This window comes from Perissodus microlepis, chromosome 8, assembly GCF_051167445.1.
Source record: "Perissodus microlepis isolate ML-2025 ecotype Zambia chromosome 8, ASM5116744v1, whole genome shotgun sequence".
NCBI lineage: Eukaryota > Metazoa > Chordata > Actinopteri > Cichliformes > Cichlidae > Perissodus > Perissodus microlepis.
In genome coordinates, this window is record NC_140468.1 from 16,972,751 (window position 1) to 16,983,115 (window position 10,365).

Sequence of the window (10,365 nt, forward strand, 5' to 3'; positions counted from 1 at the left end):
ACAGTCATGAATAATTTTAATTGTCATTTAATAAGACCAGGAAAGTCACAGTTTTCTTCATGTTCAAGCAATACAGTTCAGTATTAAGGACATAAACAATGTGCATCACTGATAAGTTATTCTCTGGGAAAGTTACACACAAAGCCTTCATAAAAGAATCAGCATGTTTTATTTCTCCATTTTGTGGGTTTTTCCACTTCAACTGCAATAGTGGCTGCACCGATGGAGCCAAAATAAAGTTTACAATAGTTTAAAATAAATACAAAAAATAACAAGGACAAAACAGTCCCCTGATCCTTCAATCACCGTTTGGTAAACTAAACTATGTGCACGTGCCAACATCAAGGCATATCTTCACGTGTCATCAGATAGTGACACGTTCTTATAATGTTGGATTTCATAACTACCAGAACTACATTGTAAATAGTGCAGGTGCATCTCTTTGTCAAGTGTAGCTCTGGCAGCTCAACGCGGACGTGGAACATGCCTCAATTGTTCAGACCGTGTTGGCCTCGCAAAATGAAAACTTGTGCATGTCATTGCTTAAAGTAAACTTGAGGTGCAAGCATACAGATGCAAATCTGACAACAGGTTAAAGCTTTGTAGCAGGTAGCCATAATCAAGAATAGCAGAGATAAGTAGCCCTCACCTTAATAAATTATTCTTCGCACTTTTCGTGATTATGTGAAACATAAAGAGCTACATTAGAAATCAGCAAAAGTCAGTTTCAATTAAATAGGGAAAGAACGCATGTGCTGAAGGGAGGCACATTTGTTGACAATGTCCTCTTTCTATTTTAGCTCCAACTCCAGCCCAATGTAAGACTGAGAAGCAGCAGGCCTAGGGAGAAGCAGGTTGTGGAGGCAGAGGCCTTGATGCTCTGAGTCCAGACTTTCTGTGCAGGCTGCAGGCTTCTGTAGACGTTTGTCATGAGTTGTGACGTGCTGTCATTGAAGTGCAGTGTGGTGCTGAAGAGGTCAATCTGGTCATGAGACATATTTTGTTTCCAGTTAACTCCATGAACCACTATCAGGGCATTGGTGCTTGCAGCAATGACAATTAGGAGACACAAGGAAGAAATGAAATAACACCTACCAGATCTTTACTGACTTTAATTGGTTCCTTAAAAACGGTCCAGACCACCGCCTCATTACAGGCTGGGGTTGTCAAGGATCCGAGGTAGCGGTAATACTTAGTGCGATTCACACCAACGAGCAGGTCGTCCAAGGAAAACCCGGCAGCAATGGAAACTTTCTGGCCTGAGGACAGAAACAACATGAAGGAACTATAAATTACAGAGTTTAGAGGCAGAAACAGGAGAGGAGGTTGTTTTGTTTTGTTTTTGGTGGGGTGGGTGGGGGTGGGGTGGGGGGGGGTTGCCAAAAATGTTACCTTTTTGTGTGATGTTGGCCAAGTAAGAGGTCAAATTGCTCCAGCTTTGTGGCTGGCCAGGTGAGTTACCTGGCATTACCTGCAAAAAAAGTTTATTTTACATTGTCATACCCATCTAAGATGTGTAAACAGAATACCAACAACACCCCCCACCACCACCACCACCACCACCCCAAACACACACACACAGGCACACACAACAATGACGATGCAGTGATTCCAAAACAGAATAACACAGCAGGCATTGCATCATCTCATGCGCTGTTTCTCTCACCTCAATGAAGAAACCAAGAGCTGCGAGTCCGGTGGAGTCTTTGACGGCTAGACTTGTATTTCCATTGTAGGATGACTTGCTGTTCACAATATGCAGCTGGGAAAATTCATAAATTCATAAAGATCATACAGATGTTTGTTTGTTTATTTTATTTATTTATTTTTTTACAATTTAACATGTACAAGATGAAAGTACAAAATAAACGTTAAAAAAATCTGTACCTCCATAGGATATCGCTTTCCATCTACTGTATGCTCTGAGCCGGGCACAGAGGAGCCATTACCCCAGTGCAAGTGAAACTGGAGGCTGTCGTATTGCTCGGACAGGTCCCCTCCTGAAATCTTAACTCCGCTCTTAAGGGTCACTTTGACTGGAAGAAGGAGGAAAAACAAAAACATGGTGAAGTTACACCTAACCTGAAAGAAGTAAGAGGAAATGTTCAGGTCCAAGGCAGTTTAACTGTATAGAAGAGGGGGGCGCTGAAATCCAAGTAAGACATGTTGTCTTTTTTTTCTTTTTAAAAGTATTATTACTATTATTATTATCTAAAAAACACGAGATGACACTTTTGTGGCCATACACCCGGTGCTTACCTGTGTCGCCAGTATTTTGCATGTATGTCATTGCAGAGGTGTCGTCATACTTTACAAAAGTGAATTCGCTCAGTTTGTTGTTCGGTGTGGCTGATGCTGAGACGATGTCAATGGGTGACTGTCGGCTGCCGCTGCAATAGTGGGGGGAAATTGTTGGCCAGGTTGTGTCATCTATAAGCAGAAAGGGCACATAAAGTCACCGGAGAGCGGTCACCCAGTGGGCAACGTGGAATAGATAATGGAGATATTGGGTACTTACTGCAGGATGGGAGGTGATAACACCAGACTGGATGAAAAAGAGATGGGGTTAAAACAGGACATTCAGATTCCCTTATGTAGACAAAAAGCTCTTAAGTGAATACACACCTATAGATTCCGATGCGCAGTGAGCGGTGGGTAGGACGCACACAGCAAACGCAACAACTTTAAACCACTCCATCTGAAAACAGCAAAAAGCCACATTGTTTAGAATCGCACATATTTTTTAAAAAATACATTAAATTAAATTAAAATACTTTGAAAAAATGTAAAACACAGACATAAATGAATGAATTTATTAATTAACATGTTGCTGTATGGAATGACAAATTTACCTATATAAAAACTTTCACCATTCAATTCTAAAAATTAACTAATGCTAAAATTTCAAATGCTGCAGTTAATAGAGAAAAGAATGCAACAAATGCAAGTTTCTAACTGTAGCCTAATTCTTGCTTCTGTCCACTTCACCTGAGCAGCACAGTGTCTTACCTTCGATGCACCTGTGCCTCCGTTCAGCCTGTTTTCAGATGCAGCTCACCTCACCCTCCCTCTTTTTATTCCCTCAGTGCATCCTGCAGCTGGCTGGACACCGCCTCCATGTGACATGTGAGTTGGTCTTTATCTCTCCGCAATAATTTCGTGGAAGTACAACGGAGTATTAATGCGACATTAAGAAAAAAAATACATTATCGATCATTTTGAGAATAAAGTCGAAATTTCGAGTTTAAAGTCGTAATTCTATTTTTTTTTTTTTTAAAAAAAGTCGCGACGTATAGATTACACTCGTTATTTCAAGACAAAGTGGAATCGTACTTCAGAATCGGTTTGCGTAACAACAAAAGAAATACTTTTTCTTTTGGCACATTCACAAAGTGTGGGTGTCATTATAAGGAAGTTGAAAATATGAAGAAAACTGCACCTTGGGCAGACGGAAAAAACACACAACTTTGGACAGAAAGGTTACGTAAAGGTTATTACAGCCTCGTGTAATAAATATGATGCATGTTTTATAACAAGACGGCTGGTAAATTTAATCCAAACAAGGCATTTTGTAAAGGGTACAGCAAACTTTTTCTTCAAAATAGTTTCGACTTCAATCTGAAAATGATCAAAATGATAGTTTTTCTTAATGTGGCCTTAATACTGCGTCGTGATGATTAATGATCTCACTTTTTTCATTTATTGTTTTACACAAGCAGGAACTGTGCAGTGAACAAGAATGAAAACCGTTTGACAAAGAGGGAGATTGTTTTATCATCGGGTTTTTTTTTTTTTTAAATCATGTTCTATTTGTGTTTTCGTGTGATTGTGTCGATTCGTGAATAATAAGACGATTTAATGCGACTCACTGCTAAAACAACATATCAGTCTTTGCCTTGGTAGGACTGTTCCTAGACACCCAGTAGATAATTACAGACAGCATGTTTTCCATCATTCAGGAGCATTTATGCTTTCCTATGTTGATCTGCATGATTTTTTTTCTTTTGTTTTTCTTGAAAGGTGATAGGTGTGAATGCATGACAGTTAAGTGCAGGTGACAGCTTAGGTTTTGAGTATCGATCCATCAATAGTGTTTTCAATGCCAACATGTTTGTTTTAATTAAATGACAAACATTGCAACTAACCAGAATGCTATGTGGGTAATTATACTAACAAGTAATCTTAGATCTCTGCTACAGTTTCTTCTTCTTGAAAGATCCTGGGAAGCTGGTTGAACACACAAAGCTTTGCAATACGATAGATGTATTGATAGACAGTTCAAGTGTGTTATCACCCATCCAAATCAGTAACAGGAAGACAGCAGCATCTGATTGAGAGTCGTTGCTGTCATTAAAATGGAATGGTTTTTTTTTTCAAATTTCCCACAACCGGTTTTTAGTGAACACATGTGATGCTGATATTTCCTGCATACATGTAACCAGGAACCACAGCAGCCTGTTTGTCATAGCTTCACTCTTCTGTCAAGACTAATCAAAACCATTCAGTTCACAGTTATGCCTTGTGTTAATAATTATTTCATAATTGGTGGGATGGGGATGTTAGAAAGCAAAACCTGATTCATCAGCTCAAGCCACCTTCTTCCATTGTTCAATTGTCCAGTGCAGACAGGCCCATCAGCAATGTAGGTTATTTTGGTGGTCTTAGACATTTTATGTATCTTGACCAGCTTTTCATGGTGGCATGAAGCCAGCATATATTTTTCTGCTCACAACTCTGATATCATCTATGATGGTTGTTCTAATAAATCCTGAAGCTACTGTTTTTTGTTTTTATTTTTATATATATCCAGTTTCTGGGTGTGTTTTGAGATTATGATATTTTAATGGCTCATTGCCCATTTCAACGTCATAGAATATGATGTGGCTTCTTTCAGCTTTTGTTGGATTAAGCATGTTTCGACCCATGCTGGAAATTATGACTTGTTCTATTCATTGAAGGGAACAATGTAAGGTTGTAGTTTTGATACATCAAAATATCAGATTTAAACTTCAGTGTTTTGTTGCCAGGGTGTTGTGAGATGACGATTCAGTGTTAAATGCATCATTTAAAGCTGCAACACTCAGCTGCCTTAATCACTGCCCGTGTGTTTTTTGTATGTTTGCTCATATATGGAAGCATATATGGATGTTTTTGGAGCAAGTGACCTGCTAACCTTTGCAAATGCTGCCTGCTCAAGTGTTTCACAAACTAATTTATTGCAGTCCATTAAACACTTGGGGATCTGCGTGCATTCTGAACTTTTTGTGCATACCAAATATATCATGTATATCTGTGTTTTCAAGGTCCCTTGAACAACTTGTTCAACTTTGTCTTTGCTAAGAGGTCAAATAACAGTACAGTGCATCACATTCTTAGTGGCTTTATAGATTAAGAATAACCAGCAAAGAATTATTTATAGACACAAGTTATGGTCACAGATTATCTCTTTAATTTATGGGCAAGCACTTGTCAGAGACCCTATATATTTCTGAAACATGCACTGAAGTTAACATGACTGAAGTACCTCTAACACTTGGTGTAGAATATATATATACTGGAAGTGCTGGGTATACAAGTCTGGCCTAAGTCTTCGGTCAGAAAGACTGCAGCAGTCCAGGAGTTTAGTTCACCGTCTTTAATGAAGCTTCACAGAAGAACTGGTTACAGCAGGGCTTGCCAGGATAAATCCAACTATGATACAGCCAGATATGCACTTATAATTGTGGCAGGTGCAGTATCGGTGACTATAAGCATGGTTGTAGTCTCATTAACGCACACGGAATCACACAAACTGCGATACAACTGCCATGCTCTGCTGCTGTTTTTCGTCTCTCACTCTCCCGCTGCGTGATGCGCACATGATCACTGATGCGCTCATTTGGGTGCGCTTGGTTCTTGCCTCTAGACATCCTGAGGCCGAGTCAGCAGGGAATTTGCACACTTGGTTTTGAAAATCCACAGGTGGTTGATGTGTCTTTAAATGTTACATTTTTCATTTATCTTCCTCACAAGAAATCTGGAGGAAGCAAGGCAGAGGGGAATTCTAGAAATTTAGACTGGTGAAAAGTTCAAAGTTAGGTATATTTTTCTAGCATGGTGTTTGAAGAGGCTTCACCAAACAGAATGAAGTAAGTTATATGATACGTTAAAAAAAAAAAAGGGTTAGATAAGGGTTGAATAATTTTCTAAAAACTGTGTCTTAAAGCCAATGCTACCACAAATGTCTATTTACAAAGAAATAAAAGCACTTCTGATCCTTTATTGATGTTACATGTAATACAATTAATTATATTCCAGGAAATGACAGATAAAATACTTCCTTAATTAAGTTTGCAAGTATAATTTTTTGGGCTAAAGTTTGGAATGCTAAGTTGTTCAGTTTTACATTTTGATGAGATCAAAAGAACATCTTATGAAAATTCAGTATTACTCATGCTTAATTTGATCTTGGGTTTTAGCATAAAGGAAGTCCTTTGTTTAAAAAAACAAAAAACAAACTACGGGCTTGATTGAATAAAAAAAGACTATTGTCATTATTCCCCTAAATGAAAAAACAATGCAAAAAGGATACAGTCGGAACATTCATTCCTTGTACTGTTGAGTATTTCCTGTATTAAAAGATTATAAGTAGACAAAACATAAAACCAGGAATCTTTCCATTTAGCCATTTAAGCTTGGCACAGACAAGAGCCAAATCTCAGCATTTTCCACTCCCCCCTTTTGATCATTCATTCATTGCACAAGTTTATCACATCTACAAATATGAAACAACAGAACTGTTTTCAGATGGAATAGGCACTGTCCGTGTGTAGCAATGGTTATGAGAAATAAAAACAGATTTAAAAAATGCATTTTGAACTGAAACATCTGACTCTTGAAATTGGGATTTAGTCAGGTCAGTCAGATACCTGTTCCACCCATTATGTGTTTATGCACCTCTTTGCATATTGGTTATTATCCTGTCTTCATCCACCCAGCCCCACCAGTCATGTCAGATGACTGCCCCTCCCTGAGCCTGGTTCTGTTGGAAGTTTCTTCCTGTAAAAAGAGACGTTTTCCTTCCCACTGTAGTAAAAGCTCTTGCTCATAAGGGATCAATGATTGTTGTGGTTTCTCTTTAACTGAATTGAATTGAATTGAATTGAATTGAATTGAATTGAATTGAATTGAATTGAATTGAATTGAATTGAATTGAATTGAACAAAATAAACACTGGACATAATAAGACTGGTGACATTTATAGTTTATAATGGTGGTTGGATGTGCTAGGTGAAAAACTAAGTACTTCATTCTTAGTTTTTCCGTGGTGCAAAAAGGAAACTAGTAAGAAAACAATAAGGTGCTTGTAGATAGCAAACTTTGATACATCAAAAAAGTTAAAGTGATCTGCTTTTCTCCTGAGCATTTTCCTTAGCCTTTTTTTGTCCCTTCGACACATTTTTTTTTAATGTATTTTCTTTACTTTTATCTCTTTTACTTTCTAGTTTTTCTTATAACTCTGTTAGTAGTCTCGGACTGAAATTTCCTCCTTGTGGGAACACAAAATGTGTTACTCAAACATGCTGTAATTTGATCAACCAACGCCTCTTAAAAGAATGTGTCCGTAGGTTACTATTTCAGCTCAGAGTTCTGGGAGCTATGGAAATTAATCACAGCCACTCTTATTTTCTCATGTTCAGATACACATTGTACTAAGAAACTTTATTAATACAGTCCAAAATACTAATTCAAACTACTTTAATGGAAAATGGACTGGTTTTTATATGGCACCTTTCTACTCTACCTTTGAGTGCTCCTGAAGCACTCAAAGCCACGAACCACCAACCTTCCTATTAGTAGATGAGGCCTCTCTTCCCCCTGTACCTCTACAGCTACTCTTCACAGAAGAGTTGTCAATAGAATATTAGGTTTTGGAAACAAATCCTGATTAAGTTAAAATAGAATTCAAGAAAATGTTTGTTTTTGTTTCCAAAACGGTCAGCTAACAATCATTTCAGAATAATTATCGAACCAGCAACAACACTTAAGTTGTAAAAGAGTGACACATGATTTACTTGTTTTTTGATTGTGGGCGATCGTGGCTCAAGAGTTGGCAGTTCGTCTTGTAATCTGAAGGTTGGTTCGAGCCCCGGCTTCGACAGTCTCAGTCGTTGTGTCCCTGGGCAAGACACTTCACCCGTTGCCTACTGGTGGTGGTCAAAGGGCCCGGTGGCGCCAGTGTCTGGCAGCCTCGCCTCTGTCAGTAGCTACAATGTAGCTTGCCATCACCAGTGTGTGAATGGGTGGATGACTGAATGTAGTGTAAAGTGTTTTGGGGTCCATAGGGACTAAGTAAAGCGCTATACAAATGCAGGCCATTTTTAGACTTTAAAAAAAATGTCTTGTCTTTTTTTCCCCCCTTTTTTTCAGAATCAAAAAAATCTAAAAAGGTTTGTGTGTATGAAATGATAAACTGTTGAAACTGTTGAACCAAGAGTGAAATAAATAAATAAATACATGAAATGAAATCTGTTTCTGTTAAAACTAATCATGTTAAAAGATAATAACTAATAACTAATTCTGCCAAGAGTGGTCAAATATCCAGTCAGAATTATGCCAGAAGTTTGTTGGTGGTTTTTAAAGATGAATGCTGTACATGATTCCACCCTGGAAAAAGAACAGTTCAAAAGAGTCATTAAGAGCCCCAAATTACCATGACACTCCTGCCCATGATGAGTGCAACTTTTGACTACAACAGCACATATTGCATGTCATTAAATGTTGTCTTCTTTCTCCCATAGTTTGTCTTCTTGTCCTGTATTTTTCAAGTTAAAGGTGAATTCTTTTATTTCCATCATTGTTGCATGGTGACAAGTACTTTGATTTGCCACCATGAAAAATATGATTACATAAGCACACATTGTGCACATGCAATGTCTGTGACACTGTTTGTTTTCACTTTGGCATTCACAGGCAACTTTTCTAGTTTTGTTGTTGTTTTTTTGTTTGTTTAATCAACCAGTCAAACCTATTGGAAGAATGTGTTATATCATATGTTACTATTTTCAGTCCATAGCTTGCTTAGAGCTGCTCTGATAATTTTCCTCTGCATGTCCCTGCTAATGTTTTCTCATGACCAGAAGGTTTTTAAACTAGAAAGCTTTGTGAAACACTAACTCAAACTACTTTCTGAGAAGGTTTGTGAGCAGAATACTGGTCCTGGGTTTTGGAAACAAATCCTATGTAGTTGTGAAGTTAAATCAAAATTAAAGAAAATTATTGTTTTGGAAAAGGGGGATTTTTTTCATTCATATTAAACTTCTAGAGGTGTGTTTTGTGCTTATATGGAGATATCTAATTATGATATGATGCCGTTTTTTTTGTATCATCATGATAATGTTGGTCCGGGATGGTCTAAGGAGCATGGAAAGAAAAGCATCTGGACTTCAAGTTTTCTTGAAGATGTTTCACCTCTCATCCGAGAAGCTTCTTCAGTTCTAAGTGCAATTAATGTTCCAAATTTTAAGCCCTATAGGAGTGTCCGCAAGAGGGTCATTGATCCTCTACCTCATCACACGAGCCGAGGTGTGAAAACAGGTTTGGGTCACAATCAGCCAAGGTTTTGATTGGACCCATTGTAAACCTTGCCCAACCCTATCATGTGATTTATTGTTTTATTGGTCCAGGATCAACATTGCAATTGATCGACCAACTGATCAACCACATTGTTGCGGTGTCGTAACTTTGCAATGTGGCGGGAAAGAAAAAAATGCTTTGGTTTGCCTAAAGCCCTAGAACAAAGAGTTAGGTTAACTGTTACCCAAATTTAAGTAATTCGTCTTGGTTTGCTGATGGTTGCTTTTAAAAGCATTAACTAACTTCTTGGCTAATGCTAATTGAACGCTCAGACCACGTCATTTGTCAGTTGTGATGTTGTTCCTGGATCAGCAGTTATGATGACGTAAAAACAACACCAGCACAGAGATATCAGATCAGTTCCTAGTACATACCAGTCATTTCATATAGAAAGAATCAACCACTGTGTAGAGGACCTAAACTTAAAGGATAAAGGGCAGCTATAGGATGACATACTGTGATATTCCAACTGTATTGGTACTTAAAGATGACACATTTCTTTTAACTTTGTGCCATTATGATATCAGTGCAAAATGCATTTTAGGTTACACCACTATACGCTAAAGGTCATGCTCAATGCAATTGAGTAGAGATTACGCAGGTTATCTATGTCTAAGTAACATGGGCCACCTAGACTGGTTCCTGATCAACTGTAGTTTTTGCTGACATAGACAAGTCAAACTGACAAAAGACGGCACTCCCTCGTTACTTTCATTTGGCTGACATACTAATCTTGCTGTTATTAAAAGT

General features: G+C 38.1%; 1 protein-coding gene across 1 annotated transcript; it reads right to left on the reverse strand.

Moving 5' to 3' along the window:
* On the reverse strand, positions 1-3,104 carry LOC146381729 (carbonic anhydrase 4-like). Its single transcript, XM_084937856.1, has 9 exons — positions 3,010-3,104; positions 2,626-2,698; positions 2,519-2,545; positions 2,260-2,430; positions 1,888-2,036; positions 1,667-1,762; positions 1,393-1,471; positions 1,096-1,259; positions 1-982 (listed from the first exon to the last, which is right to left on the reverse strand). Exons 2-9 carry the CDS (start codon positions 2,696-2,698, stop codon positions 797-799), a joined length of 945 nt encoding a protein of 314 aa, XP_084793982.1. The 5' UTR covers positions 3,010-3,104; the 3' UTR covers positions 1-796.
* Between the last annotated feature and the right edge of the window lie 7,261 nt (positions 3,105-10,365).